At 47.3% G+C, this 19479-nt stretch overlaps 1 protein-coding gene across 4 annotated transcripts in view; it reads right to left on the reverse strand.

Annotated features, from left to right (window-relative positions):
- The window catches only part of DNAH2 (dynein axonemal heavy chain 2), a 122338-nt gene extending 104803 nt beyond the window's left edge, over positions 1 to 17535 (reverse strand). For 2 of the 4 annotated variants that reach the window (XM_050765147.1, XM_050765150.1), the window contains exons 1-3: positions 14961 to 16221; positions 11188 to 11249; positions 7258 to 7428 (exon numbers count right to left, since the gene is read on the reverse strand). In XM_050765147.1, the coding sequence (XP_050621104.1) occupies positions 7258 to 7428; positions 11188 to 11249; positions 14961 to 15252 (525 nt within the window). In that variant the 5' untranslated portion in view covers positions 15253 to 16221. Of the gene's footprint in view, positions 1 to 5889; positions 6187 to 7257; positions 7429 to 11187; positions 11250 to 14960; positions 16222 to 17295 lie in introns of those variants that run through there. The other 2 variants (XM_050765148.1, XM_050765149.1) reach the window with 2 other exon arrangements.
- Positions 17536 to 19479: the final 1944 nt, after the last annotated feature.

Below are 19479 nucleotides of genomic sequence, written 5' to 3' on the forward strand. Positions count from 1 at the left end.
TCCCCCAGGCTGGAGTGCAGTGGCCGGATCTCAGCTCACTGCAAGCTCCGCCTCCCGGGTTCAGGCCATTCTTCTGCCTCAGCCTCCCGAGTAGCTGGGACTACAGGCGCCCGCCACCTCACCCGGCTAGTTTTTTGTATTTTTTAGTAGAGACGGGGTTTCACCGTTTTAGCCAGGATGGTCTCGATCTCCTGACCTCGTGATCCGCCCGTCTCGGCCTCCCAAAGTGCTAGGATTACAGGCTTGAGCCACCACGCCCGGCCAGACTCACCTGTTTCATTTGTTTTTAGTGCTTTTGTGACTAGTCTTGACAATTAATTTAATTTTTTTTTTTTTTTTTTTGAGACAGAGTCTTGCTCTGTCACTCAGGCTGGAGTGCAGTGGCGCAATCTCAGCTCACTGCATTATCTGCCCCCTGGGTTCAAGCGATTCTCCTGCCTCAGCCTCCTGAGTAGCTGGAATTACAGGCCCGCACCACTACACCTAGCTAATTTTTATATTTTTAGTAGAGACGGGGTTTCACCAGGTTGGCCAGGCTGGTCTCAAACTCCTGACCTCAGATGATCCACCTGCCTCGGCCTCCCAAAGTGCTGGGATTACAGGGGCAAGCCACCAGGCCCGGCTAACAATTTATTTAATTTTAAAAACAAATTAAAGCACAAGGAAGAAATTAATAATCATCTGTCTTCTTACTATCCAGAAATAAATACTGGCATTTTGTGTCCTTTTTTTTTTTTTTTTTTTTTTTTTGAGACGAAGTTTCGCTCTTGTTGCCCAGGCTGGAATGCCATGGCACGATCTCAGCTCACCACAACCTCCACCTCCCAGGTTCAAGTGATTCTCCTGCCTCAGCCTCCCAAGTAGCTGGGATTACAGGAATGTGCCACCATGTCTGGCTAATTTTTGTATTTTTAGTAGAGATGGGGTTTCTTGATGTTGGTCAGGCTGGTCTCAAACTCCTGATCTTATGTGATTCGCCTGCCTCGACCTCCCAAAGTGCTGGGATTATAGGCGTGAGCCACCCTGACTGGCTATGTTCATTTTTTTAAAAGCTTAACAACTATAGGCCGGGCGCGGTGGGTCATGACTGTAATCCCAGCACTTTGGAAGGCCAAGGCAGAGGGATCACGAGGTCAGGAGATCGAGACCATCCTGGCTAACATAGTGAAACCCTGTCTCTACTAAAAAATACAACAAAAATTAGCCAGACGTGGTGGTGTGTACCTGTAGTCCCAGCTACTGGGGAGGCTGAGGCAGGAGAATGGCATGAACCTGGGAGGCGGAGCTTATAGTGAGCCGAGATCTCGCCACTGCACTCCAGCCTGGGCAACAGAGCGAGACTCCATCCAAAAAAAAAAAAGCTTAACAACTATTACTTTTGTGAAGATGACATATGTTAAATATAAATAATTGAAACAATGCAGAAAAGTACAAAGATAAAAGTTAAAATGTCATCTAAAATTCCACCTAAAAATTAATATTGTTAATATTAGAGAAAACATTATTCTACATATTTTGCTATAGCTATGTACATACAGAAAATTTAATTAAAATCATTATTTTTAAATAGGAGCAAGCTGTTTTTAATTAAAACTATTAAATTTAATTTTCTTGAATTTAAGCGAATAAAGAGAAATAGAAGTAGTTATAAAGGAATTCTTGAGCTTCATATAAATTTTTCTTCATCCAGAAGAGAGGCTTCTTCCCAAAGGGCCCCTCTCTACGGTGGTAAGAAAAAAAGATTACGAAAAATATTATGAGTTTTCTCACTAACTTTCAATTTTGAGTTCTGTTAGCTCACTGCTTTGCAAGGCCCAATCCAGAATCTACTCCAAGATCACACATGGCTCATGTCTCTTAGTCTTCTTTAGTTTTAAACCACTCCCAACCTTTTTCTTTCATGGCATTGATTTTCTTTTTATTTTAAATTTATTTTATTTTATTTATTTATTTATCTTTTTTTTTTTTTTTTTTTTTTGAGACGGAGTCACTCTGTCGTCCAAGCTGGAGTGCAATGGTGTGATCTCGGCTCAACCTCTGCCTCCCTGGTTCAAGTGATTCTCCTGCCTCAGCCTCCCAAGTAGCTGGGATTACAAATGCACGCTGCCACATCCAGCTAATTTTTTTGTATTTTAGTAGAGATGGGGTTTCACCGTGTTGCCCAGGCTAGTCTCAAACTCCTGAGCTCAGGCAATCCACCCACCTTGGCCTCCCAAAATGCTAGGGTTACAGGCGTGAGCCACCGTGCCCAGCCCATAATTTTTAAATTTTTAACTTTTTTTTTTTTTTTTTTTTGAGACAGACTCTTGCTCTGTCACCCAGGCTGGAGTGCAGTGGCACAATCTTGGCTTGCTGCAACCTCCACCTCCAGGGTTCAAGCGATTCTCGTGTCACGGCATTGATATTTCTAATAGTCCAGACCAGTTTTCTTTTTCCAATATGTCTCTTAATTTGGATTTATCTGATTGTCTCCTTATTGCCAGATTCAAGTTAAATATTCTTAGCAGGATTACCACATAGGGAATATTCCTAAGGAATTAATTTTTCCTACAATTGAGTAGCTTAGCCAAGATGTATATTGACATTAACCACTGTGTGACAAATTTTGTGGAATACAGTGTGTCCTTTTTGATTCCCAGATTCAGTTCCTTCTGCATTTCAGGGAAATTATTTGTATTTTATCTTTACATTGATATTGTTTCATTTGCTGGCTCTCTATACAAGATCATCATGTTAGTCTTTCATATCTGTTAGCTTCTCTAATTGTGTTAAATGTCCTTGGCTTGTTCTTCTGCATACATTGTGATTACCTCTAGCCTCTCCTCTGTCAGCGATAGGATTTTCTGGGTTAGCTATTCAGTTCCTTGCTATTTCCAATCTACTGGTTTTGTAACATGCTGCTTTATTCATTTCTTAAAATCTGCAATCTCCCTTTTATCTTATTCTCACATTTTATCATTTCAGCGCTCAACTTTTTTTTAATTGAATTCCTGGTCTTACTAAATTGTAGTAGAACATGGTACTGTTGTGAGGAATCTCCTCTGTTCATTCAGTTATGTTTTCCTCTTTTGCATGCTTTGTTCCTCTTTTTTCTTTGATGTAACGTGCTTGCAGTTGCCATGCAATTTCTTTTCATTTTGCTTGTGCTTGGGCAGCAAGCGTGTGAACTCATTCTTTTTGCTCTAATGTACTGTGGGTGACTTGACCTCCCACTATGAGCGACCAGTTTATTTTTGCCCCTGGAAGTTAAAGTGAAAGGGTTGGGTGTTTTATGTTTTATTCACTTTTCTTTGGCCTAAGAGAATTGCCTCAGGGAAATGGACAGGTGGTTAGTGCTAATCTAAGGCAGTGAAAAATCTTTGTTAAAACACCTCGGCTCAGGCCGGGTATGGTGGCTCACACCTGTAATCCCAGCACTTTAGGAGGCCAAGGCAGGTGGATCACCTGAGGTCGGGAGTTCGAGACCAGCCTGACCAACATGGAGAAACCCCCATCTCTACTAAAATTACAAAATTAGCCTGGTGTGGCGGTGCATGCCTGTGATCCCAGCTACTTGGGAGGCTGAGGCAGGAGAATCGCTTGAACCTAGAAGGCAGAGGTTGCAGTGAACCGAGATGGCGCCACTGCACTCCAGCCTGGGCAACAAGAGCAAAATTCTGTCTCAAAAAAAAAACAAAAAAAAACCCACCTAGGCTCCTCTTCTCTCTCTCTCTTTTTTTTTTTTTTTTTTTTTTTTTTTTTTTGAGATGGAGGTCTTGCTATGTTGCCCAGGATTGATTTGAACTCCTGGGCTCAAGCGATCCTCTGGCTTCAGCCTCCAGAGTAGCTGGGACTAAATGACTAAAGGCACAGGCCTTTCTCTCTATTAAGATTTGATTACACCCTCTCAAGTTCACTCCATGTAGCTGGGGGAGCACCATTCTTTGACTCGGTGCATGTGTTTTTCACTGGTCACCCACTTTTAAAGTGTATTAGATTAAATTTGTTTACTCTCAGGGGTTTTTTTGGTGTGGTTTTTTGGGTTTTTTTTTTTTTTTTTTTTTAGTAGTTTTACTTTTTGCTCATTTTATCAGGTATTCAAGGGTAATAATTTTTTATGGAAGTTTCAACTGGCTTTTTTTTTTTTTTTTTTTTTTTGAGACAGGGTCTCACTCTGTCACCCAGGCTGGAGTGCAGTGGAGTGATCACACCTCACTGCAACCTCCACCTCCCAGGCTCAAGTGATCCTCCCACCTCAGCCTCCCAAGTAGCTGGGACTATAGGCGTGCACCATCATGCCTGGCTAATTTTTGTATTTTTTGTAGAGATGGGGTTGTACTGTGTTACCCAGGCTGGTCTCGAACTCCTAGGCTCAAGCAATCAGCCTGCCTCAGCCTCCCGAAGTGCTGGGATGACAGGCACAAGCTACCACGCCCAGCTTCAATTGGCCATCTTAGCTCAGGGGAATACAATTAAGTCTGTTATTGGCCAGGCTCGGTGGCTCACACCTGTAATCCCGGCACTCTGGGAGGCTGAGGCAGGTGGATCACCTGAGGTCAGGAATTCGAGACCAGCCTGGCCAACATGGTGAAACTCCGGCTCTACTAATAATACAAAAATTAGCCAGGCATGGTGGCAGGTACCGGTAATCTCAGCTACTCAGGAGGGTGAGGCAGGAGAATGGCTTGAACCTGGGAAGCAGAGGTTACAGTGAACCAAATATCATGCCATTGCACTCCAGCCTGGGCAACAAGAGTGAAATTCCATCTCCAAAAAAAAAAAAAAAAAGAATATATTTCAACATGGTAAATAGACTTTTTAATTGAAAAGCTTCATGTTCCATATGTTTCCCAATTCTATTCGTTGAATAATCCATCCTTCCCCACAGATTTTTAAATGCCATTTTCATAGAAAAAAGTGTATCTGTTATATATGTTTCTGTACTTTATATTTTTCATATTTCCTATATTTTCTTTTTTTTTTTTTTTTGAGACAGAGTTTCACTCGTCACCCAGGCTGGAATGCGATGGCATGATCTCAGCTCACTGCAACTTCCGCCTCCTGGGTTCAAGGGACTGTCCTGCCTCAGCCTGTGAGTAGCTGGGATGACAGGCTTGCGCCACCACACACAGTTAATTTCATATATTTTTAGTAGAGATGGGGTTTCTCCATGTTGGTCAAGCTGGTCTCGAAGTCCTGACCTCAGGTGATCCGCCCACCCCAGCCTCCCAAAGTGCTGGGATTACAGGTGTGAGCCACCACGCCCGGCCTCGTATTTCCTATATTTCTGTACTGTTGCTTATAAAGCATTTTTGTGCTTTCAATGTTTCTTTATTGTTGCTTATGATGTACATAGTCTTGCCCTACTACAACTCTGTTTTAATTACTGTAGTTTAATGATTTTCATATTTACGAGTCTCCTTATTACTTTCCTTTTTCATCATCATCTTTGCCATTTTCATAATTTTTTTAGAGATATTTTAAAATCCTTTACACAAGGAATTTAGCAACTGTGGCATTTGGGCAGTATGACTAGAATTGCATTAAAATTATACTTTTGTGGGTTTTTTTGGTTTTTTTATTTTTTGAGATGGAGTCTTGCTCTGTTGCCCAGGCTGGAGTGCAATGGCGCGATCTCCACTCACTGCAACATCTGCCTCCTGTGTTCAAGTGATACTCCTGCCTCAGCCTCCCAAGTACCTGAGATTACAGGCGCCTGCCACCATGCCCGGCTAATTTTTGTAGTTTTAGTAGAGATGGGGTTTCACCATGTTGGCCAGACTGGTCTCAAACTCCTGACCTTGTGATCCACCCACCTCAGCCTCCCAAAGTGCTGGGATTACAGGCGTGAGCCAAATATGATACTTTTTTATATAAAATAATCTTTATGATATTAAGATTCCTACTCACAAACAAGTTGTGGCTCATCATTTCTTCAAGTCGTTTTTCATGGCCTACCACAAAGTTGTTTTCTTTCATATAAATCCTACTTTTATATTAAAATGTATATTCAGATATAAACATATTTTGCAAATTTTGGTTCCTCTTGCAAATGGAATATTTTTTCATTGTTTTGTGGCTGATTACTGCCAGTGCACGGGGCAAGAGGTCTTCTGCCCGCGTTCAATGCGGAATGCTTCACAAATTGTGTCATTGTTCCACAGGGCCATGTCAATCATCCTCATCCTTTCCGCTATTGTATATGTGCTGCCAATAAGAGCAAAGCAACAGCCTTTTAACTTTTCCAACATTTTATTTCCAAAATTTTCAAAGATGTATACAAAAAATTCAACAAATTTTACAATGACGACCTGTACGACCACTGCCCAGATTCTACCAGCAATATTTTCCTATGCATGTATCTTTTAACCGTCTCCCTACCCTAGGTCTACCGTTGTCTAATGTATGATCCACATTGTTGAAATAGTTATCTATCTAAACTATAAAAGACTTCAATAGCACTCTCTGGGATAGTGGCCAAATTCTCGAGTGTAACATACAACTAGGCCCTTCACAAGCTGACCCCAAGCCCCTTTCAGTATCACTTACCACTACTTCTCTTTTCTTTGTACATAGAGTAGGCTTCGCTGATAGCTCTTACCTAGTCTTGATGGAATCCTACTTACCCTTCATCCCAGCTCAAATAGCACCTCCACCATCAAGCCTTCCCAGAATTCCACTGGCTCCATTAGTTGCTCCCATAATGCTCCTATAAAGCTTTGCTCATGACCACAAACTATAGTAAATATTTGCTTATATGTCTGTCTTCCCCACTAGACTATGATAGCATTCTTTTTTTTTTTTTTTTTTTTTTTTGAGAGAGAGTCTTTCTCTGTCACCAGGCTGGAGTGCAGTGGCATGATCTCGGCTCACTGAAACCTCCGCCTCCCGGGTTCAAGCGATTCTCCTGCCTCAGCCTCCCAAGTAGCTGGGATTACAGGTGCCCGCCACCATGTCTGGCTAATTTTTGTATTTTTAGTAGAGACGGGGTTTCACCGTGTTAGCCAGGGTGGTCTCGGTCTCCTGACCTCACGATCCACCCACCCGCCTCGGCCTCCCAGAGTGCTGGGATTACAGACGTGAGCCACCGCGCCCGGCCCATGACAACATTCTTGCGTCATCCTTCTTCCCATTCTTGCCACCAAGTAGGGTGCCTGACACAGTGGGGCTCAATAGGCCGTGGGCACAGCAGATGATAAGACTTAAGGATGACGAAGGAACTGAGAGCCCTCAGCTCTCTGTAGGACCACCTTTGACCTGGGAAAGTAGGGTACGCACCTGTACAGGCATGCCCAGATCTAGCTTCAGCCCAAAACAAGGGTCAATGAAGATGGTGAGGATGGATTCTGTAGGGTCCTGGGCAAAGTGTTCCAGAATGGCATCATGCTCCTGTGTCCACACTGCATCCGCCAGTCCTGTCAGCGCAGCTCGGGAAAGGAAGAGGGGCTTCTATAGAAGGAGAGCAGACAGAGGGCCAAAGTAACTATGACTGCCAGGATGAGTCATTCCTCCCATCCACAATCACAAGTGAGGACATGGGAGATGAGAGAAGCCAGACAGGTTCAGAATGGTGAGGAGAAACTGAACGATAGTTTTCAAGCTTTGAAAGAAACAGAACAATAAGATGTCTTGCTTCTAAGCATTAAAAAAAAAAAAAAAAAAAGAACAGATCGTAGAGGAAGACTGGGATATTATCCTCCCAGTGCCATAGATTATCTTTATGCCTGTGGTTTTTAAAAATGTCAGCCCTTGATCTCAAAAGTAAAAGTGAATTAAGGGAATGTGTAGGATATTAGCCTACATCAAGCAATTAGGAGCAGCGAGACCACAAGCTGCAAAAGGGAGAGGGTACAGGAGCAATTTCTTCACAATGGATTCCAAAAGAAGTGTAAAATACTGGGTAAAAGTCAGTTGGTTCAGCAGTAAGGAAAAAGTGAGGAGGTGAAAAAGACATGAAAACACCAAAGAAGGCCGGGCGCAGGGGCTCACGCCTGTAATCCCAGCACTTTGGGAGGCTCAGGCGGGTGGATCATCTGAAGTCAGGAGTTCAAGACCAGCCTGGCCAACATGGTGAAACCCCATCTCTACTAAAAAAAAATACAAAATCAGCCGGGCATGGTGGTGCATGCCTGTAATCCCAGCTACTCAGGAGGCTGAGGCAGGAGAATTGCTTGAACCCAGGAGGCGGAGGTTGCAGTGAGCTGAGATCGCGCCACTGTACTCCAGCCTGGGCAGCAGAGCAAGACTTTGTCTCAAAAAAAAAAAAAATACACACACACACACACACACACACACACACATATATTTTAAAAATATTTTCACTTGAAGTCAAATACAAATAAAAATAACAAAGAAGACCGGGCACGGTGGCTCACGCCTGTAATCCCAGCACTTTGGGAGGCCAAGGTAGGCATATCACCTGAGGTCAGGAGTTCAAGACCAGCCTGGCCAACATGGTGAAACCCCATCTCTACTAAAAATACAAAAATTACCCTGGCATGTTGGCGTGTGCCTATAATCCCAGCTACTCGGGAGGCTGAGGCAGGAGAATCACTTGAACCCGGGTGGCAGAGGTTGCAGTGAGCCGACATTGTGCCACTGCACTGCAGCCTGGGCGACAGAGCAAGACTCTGTCTCAAAAAAAAAAAAAAAAAAAAAATCATTTATTGCCCATCATTTAAAAAAAAAAAAAATCCTTGCTAAACAGATAACACCCAGGCCCGGAAAAGGTGTATTGTCGTATTGCTAGCATGAGAGCAAAAAGTATAATGCATTTGGAACGCGTGAGGTATTAAAAGTGATAGAAATGTTCTTTATCCTTTGATTCAGTAACTCCACATACAAGAATCTATTTTAAGGAAATATTAAGTATTTCAAGAGTGTTCGTTTTACTTATAATATTCATGAAAGTATTCCGAGAGCAAAAAATTAGAAATGGCAAAATGTCAAAGAGTAATCGTTTAACTACGGTATCTGCATAGAACATGGAACGCTATATGGCTGTGAAAAGTGGTGGTTGCAAATTGCTGGTCCTGTGGCTTACACACATAATCCCAGCTCTTTTGGAGGCTGAAGCAGGAGGACTGCTTGAGTCTTGGGAGTTCAAGACTAACCGTGGCAACACAGTTAGACCACAATCTTCACCAAAAAAAAAAAACAAAAAAAAGAATTTTTTTTTTAATTAGCTGGGCATGGTGGCACATGCTTGTAGTCCTAGGTACTCAGGAGGCTGAGGCAAGAAAACCACTTAAGCCTAGGAGTTCAAAGTTACAGTAAGCTATGATTGTTTCACTGCACTCCTGATTGGACAACAGAGAGAAACCCTGTCTCTTAAAAAAAAAAAAAAAAAGTTTACAAAGAGTATGTAATGTGAATAATAATAGCTGGGCATGGTGGCTCACACCTGTAATCTCAGCACTCTGGGAGGCCAAGGTGGGTGGATCACTTGAGGCCAGGAGTTCAAGACCAGCCTGGCCAACATGGTGAAACCTTGTCTCTACTAAAAATACAAAAATTAGCCAGGTGCCTGGACGTAGTGGCTCACGTCCCTAATCCCAGCACTTTGGGAAGCCAAGGCAGGAGGATCACTTGAGTCCAGGAGTTCAAGACCAGCCTGGACAACACAGCAAGACACTGTCTCAAAAAAAAAAAAAAAAAAATTAGCCAGGTGTGGTGGCAGGAACCTGTAGTCCCAGCTACTCAGGAGACTGAGGCATGAGAATCGCTTGAGCCTGGGAGGCGGAGATTGAAGTGATCCCAGATCATGCCACTGCACTCCAGCCTGGGCAACAGACCAAGATTCTGTCTCAAACAATAATGATAATAATAAAAATAAAATATTTTGTGAAAAAGTGTAAGACAAAATCGTAACATATGGGCTGGGCGCAGTAGCTCACGCCTGTAATCCTAGCACTTTGGGAGGCCGAGGCGGGTATATTACCTGAGATCAGGAGTTTGAGGCCAGCCTGGCCAATATGACGAAACCCTGTCTCTACTAAAAATACAAAAATTAGCCGGGCGTGGTGGTGCATTCCTGTAATCCCAGCTACTTGGGAGGCTAAGGAGGGAGAATCGCTTGAACCCCGGAGGTGGAGGTTGCAGTAAGCCGAGATCATGCCCCTGCACTCCAGTCTGCTCGAAGGGAGTGAGACTCCACCTCAAAAAAAAAAAAAAAAAAAGTAACATATGATAAAGTTAGGATTATATAAAAACAAACTTATAAGCCTGTGCACAAAAGTAAAATGTATATCAAAATATCATTTGGCGTTTTTTGTTTCTTGTTTTTTTGAGACGGAGTTTAGCTCTTGCTGCCCAGGCTGGAGTGCAATGGCACGATCTCGGCTCACTACAACCTCTGCCTCCCGGGTTCAAGCAATTCTCCTGCCTCAGCCTCCTAAGTGGCTGGGATTACAGGCACCTGCCACCACGCCCTGCTAATTTTTGTATTTTTAGTAGAGATGGGGTTCACCATGTTGGCCAGGCTGGTCTCGAATCCTGACCTCAGGTGATCCACCCACCCTGGCCTCCCAAAGTGCTGGGATTATAGGCTTGAGCCACCGTGCCTGGCCAGACATAGCAAAATATTAATATTAAATGTGTTTGGGCAGTAATACCATGAGTCTTCTCTGTCTTTTCTGTCTCTTGCCATTTTTTTCTTTGATAGTCATTACTTTTTTCTCCCTTTTTGAAAAATGTCAGGGTCACCACTCTATTCTTCTCACCCAGGTAACTATGGTCATGACTAGGCTTTGATGCAACTTGGAAAAAAAGAAGCAGAGGTCATTTAGTGCCATTTCTCAAGGTGATTGAAGCAGCTTCTGTAAATTCTTCAGCCAAAGAAAAGAACTGAAGGAAAGGTGGAAAGAGAATGCCTTAGAAATTACTATCCAATTAGGACAATATCTTCCCAGCTCGTTCAACTTGTTCGGGTGTTCACCCACATGATGAATAAGCTCATCACAGTTTGACCCAAGGTGGGGAGAGAAGAGAGACCTGTGCCTTACTTAAAGCCCTCCTCTCTCCTGGGGAAGGCACAGACGACTTCGTCTTTTACTCAGTGAACTGGATTTGTGGTGAGTAGGCTAACAGCAGAGAGCAGGTAAAAGAAGTGGCAGACAAGAGAGAATTCCTCATGCGCCAACCACAACTGATCCTTTGATTCACCAGTTATTGGGGAGAATATTTGCTGCAAGGAAGACCCAGGCCTACCACATCTGCCTCAGGCTCCATTGATTCTTCACTCTGTGCTTGAGGTCCCTCCAACCGCGGCTCTGGGAAGAATAAAGATACAAAAAGGAAGGCATTCCTTGAAAAGTTAAACACAGTCAGCCGGGCGCGGTGGCTCACGCCTGTAATCCCAGCACTGTGGGAGGACTAGGCGGGCAGATCACCTGAGGTCAGGAGTTCGAGACCAGTCCGACCAATATAGTGAAACCCCGTCTCTACTAAAAATACAAAATTAGCCAGGCGTGGTGGCGGGTGCCTGTAATTCCAGCTACTCGGGAGACTGAGGCAGGAGAATCACCTGAACCCAGGAGGCAGAGGCTGCAGTGAGCCATAATCGTGCCACTGCCCTCCAGCCTGCGTGACAGAATGAGATCCTAGCTCAAAAAAAGAAAAAAAAAGCCGGGCACGGTGGCTCACGCCTGTAATCCCAGCACTTTGGGAGGCCGAGGCGGGTGGATCACGAGGTCAGGAGATCAAGACCATCCTGGCTAACATGGTGAAACCCCGTCTCTACTAAAAAATACAAAACATTAGCCAGGTGTGGTAGTGGACGCCTGTAGTCCCAGCTACTCGGGAGGCTGAGGCAGGAGAATGGCGTGAACCCGGGAGGCAGAGCTTGCAGTGAGCAGAGATTGTGCCACTGCACTCCAGCCTAGGCGACAGAGTGAAGACTCTGTCTCAAAAAAAAAAAAAAGAAAGAAAGAAAGCTAAATGCAGTCATCCAATGACCCAACAATTCCACTTCTAGGTAGAGACCCGTGAGACCTGAAAGCAAGGACTCAAAGAGTTATTTTCATTACAGCGTTCGCAGCAGCATTATTCACAATAGGCAAAAGGTGGCAACAGCCCAGTGTCCTCTAACAGTGGAATGGATAAACAAAATGTGCTGTAAACATGCCGTGGGATATTATTCAGCCATCAGAAGACATGGCGGTGCGGTTCATGCTACGACATGGATGAGTCTTGAAAACACAGTGCCAAGTGAAAGAAAGCCGTCATGAGAGGCCACTAGATGAAATGTCCAGCACAGGCAAATCCATAAAGCCAGAAAATAGATGGGCGGTTCCTGGGATCTGGGGGGTAGGGGGAACCGGGAGTGACTGCTAAAAGACGAGGCTCTGATGCAACTTAGAACTAAAGATACAGGAGTCACCTGGTGCCAATTTTTCAAGGTGCTTAAAGTGGCTTTCTTTTGGCGGGATAAAAATGTTCTAAAATTAGATAGCGGGAACGTTGCACAGCTTTGCGAATATACCAGAAACCACTGAATTGTAGACTTTAAAAGGGTAAATTTTATAGTCAGTAAATTATCTCTCAATTTAATGTAAAAAGCTGACTGGGGGCCAGGCACGATGGCTCACACCTGTAATCCCAGCACTTTGGGAGGCCAAGGCTGGCGGATCGCCTGAAGTTAGGCGTTCGAGACCAGCCTGGCGAAGATGGTGAAACCCCATGTCTACAAAAATACAAAAAATTAGCTGGGCATGGTGGCGGGTGCCTGTAATTCTAGCTACTTGGGAGGCTGAGGCAGGAGAATTGCTTGAACCCAGGAAGCGGAGGTTGCAGTGAGCCGAGATTATGCCACTGCACTCCAGCCTGGGTGAAAGAGCGAGATTCTGTCTCCAAAAAATTAAAAATAAAACAAACACTGACTGGGGTAGGGGTGAGGGAATGAAGGTGGTTAGTACTGAGGTTATTCCAGGCACGCAGCTTCTGGCCCTCCATCTTACCCCCACTCCTCTTCCCACATGGAGAAGTTGAGGCTCATAGGAATCAGTCCTTCTCCAAACCACTGGCCTGCTGGGCACTCAGTAATGCCATGCCCACTCTGGACTCCCATAAAACCCAAGGGCTCTCTTTCTCTGCCTCCTGATCTACTGGTCACACAGGAGATTGGGGTAAAACTGGTGGCCTTCCCATCCCCCAGGGACTGAAAGGAGGAAGGAACAAATGAGATATAACCAAAAGGCCATAGGGAACAGGACACTCCACTCTGGCTTCCAGAAAGGAAAACTAAGAGGGGAATGAGGCATAGAGGCCGGGGCAGGAAGGCGTGAAAAGATGGAATAGGCAATTCCGGAGCTTAGCGGTAGGTGAGTGATCCAACTCCCTTGGGAAAACTGCTGGCATTCAGGTTCCAGATAAGAACTAGGCCAGGGGAGGCCGGGTGTGGTAGCCCATGCCTGTAATCCCAGCACTTTGGGAGGTCAAGGCAGGTGGATCATTTGAGAATAGGAGTTCAAGACCAGCCTGGGCAACATGGTGAAACCCCATCTCTACTAAAAATACAAAAATTAGCAGGGTGTGGTGGCGCACGCCTGTAATCTCAGCTACTCAGGAGGCTGACGAAGGAGAATCGCTTGAACCTAGGAGGTGGAGGTTGCAGTGAACTGAGATCGCACCACTGCACTCCAACCTGGGCAACTGAGCGAGACTCTGTCTCAAGAAAAATAAATAAATAAAATAAGCTGGGCATGGTGGTGTATGCCTATAATCCCAGTTACTTGGGAGGCAGAGGCACAAGAATCACTTGAGCCTAAGAGGCAGAGGTTGCAGTGAGCTGAGATTGTGCCACTGCACTCCAGGCTGGGTGACAGAGTAAGACTTTGTCTCAAAAAAAAAAAAAGAAAGAAAGAAAAAAGAAAAGAAAAGAAAGCTTAGAGCTGGGAAAGGCAGAAATCCTTGCTATTCGAAGGCCAACACGTTCATTTTAAAGCTCCTTCCCTTCCCTCCTCAGAGGTTTCTCCAAACCGAACCTCACTGCCTTCCCTCCCATCTTCCCCTACTCCTCCTAGCACCCAGCAGTCCCATTTTAACTGCTTTCACCTGAGCTCTTCAGAACTCAGAAGGATAAATTCTGCACATATCTAAGATCCTGGAACCTAAGGCAGGTTCTTATGGCCCAGGGACTTTTCTCCCATGCCCACGCTTAATCTCTCAACCTTTAATTTTAGAAGGAGATTCTAGTTCTTTTCTTCTTGACAAGCTAGTATCAGTGTAAAGGAGCTCCAGGTAAAGAAGGAGGTCTACACTTAGCTCACAGTCCTGTCTACACTGACCAGTGCTCTCAGGGAGAGCCCAGCAATAGCAACAACTACCAAAAAGCTTCCACTCTTACTGGCTCCGGCTCACCCACAGGAAACGAATCCCTCAGGTCAAAGCCACAAGAGGCAGCCTCTTTAAACACTTTCCTCCCTAGATCTAGACTTCTTTCCTGTCGTCCTGAACCTGAACCTCCGCAGTCTACCAAGTCCCTGCCAAAATGAGGGCGGAGATACAAGAGCCTTAAACAGATGGTAGAAAGCATCAGCCGGGCTTAGGATTCAAAGGGTGGCAAAACAGGCTGAGTCTCCATGGTGATGGGCTTAATGGGAGAAAAACATTATTTGTTTTGCCACCCAGGGTGAAAACGGGAAAAAGGAAGAGATCAAACCCTCTTCAGTGGGGTAGGAGCAACCAGGAACACTTGAAATAAGGAGTAAGAGGCTAGAGAAAGGACTGGCTGGTGAACTCTTGGTATATTGTGTGACATTTTAAGACAGAAAGAACAACGACGAGGCTGGCCAGGAGGAAGACACACAAAAAAGGGACCCAGTGGCAGGGCTGCTGAACCTCCATGGCTGGGGGCGTCACTTAGCCCCTGTTTCCTGCCCAGAAGCAACAGTGCCTGCTCCCCAGCCCTAAAATGCCTCCAAGCCCCTGTGACTTTCCCCACCCTCCATTGCTAAGCATCCTGTACCCCAGCAAGTACCCACCAGGCTCCTCCTTGGGGAGCTCAGCCTGCGGCTCTGGCTCACTGACAGCCAGGGCGTTCCCCTGCTCCTCTGTGGCCACAACAGCCTGAGCGGCCCGCCCTGACCGGCTTGCCCGGGAGCTTCCTCGGCCACTCGGTCGCTGCTTCTTCTCAGCTTTGCTGGACATCGTGCAGGCAAAACCTACAGGTACACAGGAGTGGAAAGTCCACAACCAGATACCACCCCCAAACCAGCCCCTGATACAAGCAGTCCCTTTGGAATTCATAAATTGACTGAAATTCAGTATGATCATCTTTTCTGGTGGTACCCACACCCTGCTCCATTAACCACAAGGGCTCTGTATTCCACAGAGGCCTGGGAGGCCTTGCTATTCTTCCTTAAGATATCCTACTGTCTTCAGGACACTGGGTTAAAAATCAAAGTCAGTCCCTCAAGGCACTAGGAATAAATGGCAGTTAAAGACGATGACCAGGCTGGGTGTGGTGGCTCATGCCTGGAATCCCAGCACTTTGGAAGGCTGAGGCAGGTGGATCACCTGAGGTCAGGAGTTCGAGACCAGCCTAGCCAACGTGGCAAAACGCCGTCTCTACTAAAAATACAAAAAAAATAGCCAGATGTGGTGGTGTGCACCTGTAATCCCAGCTACTGGGGAGCCTGAGGCAGGAGAATCACTTGAACCCGAGAGGCGGAGGCTGCAGTGAGCCAAAATCGCACTACTGTACTCCAGCCTGGGGGACAGAGTGAGACTCTGTCTCAAAAAAAAAAAAAAAAAAAAGATGGCCAAACAGACACCCCACTAATGAGGATTTAGAACCTCTATCTCTGCCCCAGGGTATGAGAACATAAGATAATTAGGAAAAGATCTATCAAGCTGAAGTGCGGTTGCCCAAACCCTCATCCACTCTAACCTCCAGGATCACCAGTGAGTGAGAGAGGCCCAAGGAAGGGGTGCACATCCCCCACCCTCTGTCACTGTTCAATCATTCAAGCAAACCAAGATGATTTTCGGCCGGCCAGGTGCGGTGGCTCACGCCTATAATCCCAGCACTTTGGGAGGCCGAGGCGGGCGGATCACGAGGTCAGGAGATCGAGACCATCCTGGCTAACACGGTGAAACTCCGTCTCTACTAAAAATACAAAAAATTAGCCGGGCGTGGTGGCGGCGCCTGTGGTCCCAGCTACTGGGAGGCTGAGGCAGGAGAATGGCGTGAACCCGGGAGGCGGAGCTTGCAGTGAGCCGAGATCGCGCCACCGCACTCCAGCCTGGGCAACAAAGCGAGACTCCATCTCAAAAAAAAAAAAAAAAAAAAAAAAAAAAAGATGATTTTCCTATGTACCTCTTTTCCTCCCAAGTTAAATGGAAAAATGCTCCTCCCAACCCCACTAAAATCGGCAACATCTGTTAACAAAGAAAAACAGTATTTGCCACCTGGCTCTTTGGCTTTCAATTCCTGAGGGGCAGGAACACTGTTTTGTGTGTACTGAGGTCTCTCAGCATAGTTGGCTGAGGAACTGTGTGCTAACTGTTAAGATCAGTCAGGATCATTTATTTGACTCAAAATGCCCTGAGAACAGATTGGAAGCAAGAAGGACAAAAGTCATCCAATCATAAATTTAAATTGTGTAATGAGGAAAAAGCAATTGGGGCACGAGGAAGGCCACAGTGGTGCCTCTCTCAGAAAGGTAGGATGGCAGGAAGCGGGCATCTCGGGCAGGTGCTCAGAATCCCAAGGGCAAAGTTTGAGGCGCTGGGCACTCTCTTTTCATTCAGCTGCAGCCTAACGCCACCTGTGGCTCTCCTTCCTCATCCCCACAGGCTGCCACAGGCATTGATCTCAGGTTATGAATTTCAAACTTGAAGGATTTGTACTTTGCTCCAAGGAAAAACGTTCTGTTAGGCCAACAAATCAATAAAACCAACCACAGCAAGGAGGCTTCCTCCATCAGTCTCCAGGGAAGCATCAAGCTGCGCTTTCCTGCCTCAAACTGGAGCCTGAGGCGCATGCACTGTGGGATTCACCACGCGTTCCCACACCGCAGGCCCCAGGAGGAGCTGCTCTGCTAACCCGGGGCTCACTCTATTACTAGGAAATACCGCAGGGGCCAGGCTTTCTCCTTAAACTGGTTACCAGCAGGCAAATTTCCCCTCAAAATCGCTTTTCCCCCCAACTGTCACAACTGCCCCTTCTCCTCCCCCTCCCCCACACAACTATTCCTTGCTCCCCCTCCCTCCACAACTGCCTCTTCTCCCCCACAACCGTCCCTTCCTACCCCGACACTACTGCCCCTTCTCCCCAGCACTCCTTCCCTCCTTCCCTCTGCCCCCGACACACACCTCGCCACGCTGACCCTCTCCTCCCTAGACCGACCGATGGGCCACTTCGACTAAGAAGTTGCCCAGCACTGCCTTCTCGGGCAGGCGTCTGCACGCGTCCCCATGGCAACCCCGGGCAGGGAGGGGCTAGCGGCCGGTGCGCGGCTCCACGGACCCCAACTCCCCCGCGCAGGCGCCCTGGATCCCTGCTTCCCGGCCCCACCTCGCCCAGGTCTACCCCTCAGGGACCCAGGGCTCCAAGGCTCCGGGACTAAGGGAAAGTAGCCACATCTGGCGAGCCGGAGGTGCAGGGGGCGGGGGCTGGTGTCAGGACCCAGCTGGAAGGGCTGGGGCGAGAGACAGTGAGCTACCGCCCCGCAGGACATTGAAAAAGGCAGGGGGAACCCCGGCGCCCGACCCTGCGCCCAGGTCTGTGCGCCCCAGCGGGAACGGGTCCAGCAGATGGCGCCGGGCGCCCCGCGGGCGAGGTGTATTCGCGATCTAGAAGGCGTTCCAGGATTTCCAGGCAGCCGTGGCTGCAGCTGGATCCGGGGGAAAAACCGGGGCTGGAGCACCCTTGCCCTCCTGCTTCTTCCCCCTTCTTAGTTCGGATTGGGGTCTAGGATTGCGGGGCGGCGCGGGGCGGGGAAAGGGAGGGAAGACTGGAACTGGAGTTTTGGGAATCTGAGGATTGGCTTTCGAAAGCGTCGCTGATTTTTGGGGGGGACGAGAGGCGGGGACTCCCTGGGGAAGGTGACCGGGCCTGGGAGGGGCTTCGCTCTCCATAGGAACAAAGGCTGCGTCGTGAGAGAGGAGGCGAGAGGGGAGGGCTATGAGGGCCGGGGCAGATCTCCAAGGATGCCAGGGGGCGCTGCGGGCCGGGGCTGCTAGAAGGTGCCTGGAAGACCGCTATACCTGGGGCCGGGAGGAGCTTTGGGGAGACCTGGGAAATACAGGGAGGAAGCCGAGGCGGGGGATGGGAAGGCGCCCTCCCTGCTTCCATCAATAGTGCCTAATTAAGACAAAGCCAGCAGCGAGCCCACTGATTACATTTCCATGAGGAACGAAATTGATGACATTTTCTTTGCTGGATGAGAAGAGAAGCTGGCACCTCAGTTCCCCCTTTTTCTGTTTGGCGTTCACACCTAACAGATCTCATTATGCCAGTCTGGCACTGCCAGGGGTGGCAGTCCCTGGTACTCCTGAAGAGCAAGTGGATTAACCACACCCTAACCCAGCCCTGACCTCACCCTCCCACCTACCCTATCTTTATTCCCAGAAGGGTCCACCCTTTCCCTCCCCCCGACCCCCAGTGATTCCTCCTGCCCGGCCAGACTCCTGTTGCTGACAGCAGGAATGGAAGGAGAGGAGTCCCGCCCACCCCAAAACCAGCTGCACAGCAAACACAGCTAAGATGGAACGTGGAGGTGTTCCTCTAGCCAGATAGGCCATGGGTGGCAGACAGAGGTGATGTGATTGGCCGGAAACCCTAGGGAAAAGTCCCAAAGGAGTGAAAATTTGCTGGAGTCGTGGGGTGGGGAGCCTCAGGGGCAACGTTCTTGGATCCCTCTGGGAAAGGAACTTTGCACAGACCCTATTTATTTTCTTAAACCCCCCTCCCCAACGGTGGCTGTTCCTTCCGAATCCCAGCCCCCCACATTATGCTAAATAGGTAATCAAACATCTCGCTTTGCTAATTACTGCTCAATCCGATTAAACGCTGCTGAAGCTCATCAACAGAGGTGGAGGTAGGGGGAAGGGACGAAGGCGGGGCAACCACAGCTAGCTATGATGGGGGTCTTGTCCCCAGGGGTTCTTAGGGGATAGAGAAACAGCCAGGGTTGCAAGACTGAGTACATCCCAAAGGAAAGGGCAGAAGAGTTGTAACCTCAAGACTCAGCCTTGCTGCACCTCCCAGCCATGGGCCTTTTCCTCCTCCCAGAACCTTCATTACCCTCCGAACCCAGGCATCCGGCCATTCCCACAGCTCCCCACACACATCCCTGTCCCAGATTTAATAAGTTCTGTTCTCTCATTGTCAATATTTGATTTCTCAGAGCCATCTCCACGGAGAGGGGGTGGGGGGGTCTTTCCTTGCCTCCCCCCTACTTTGGCCCTCTTTTGCTCACCCCCAGTCTCTTTGTGCCCCCAACCTTCTCTGAACTTGCTGACTTAATGAAATGATATTAAAGTCTTAAGCAACTC

This window comes from Macaca thibetana, chromosome 16, assembly GCF_024542745.1.
Source record: "Macaca thibetana thibetana isolate TM-01 chromosome 16, ASM2454274v1, whole genome shotgun sequence".
Lineage (NCBI taxonomy): Eukaryota > Metazoa > Chordata > Mammalia > Primates > Cercopithecidae > Macaca > Macaca thibetana.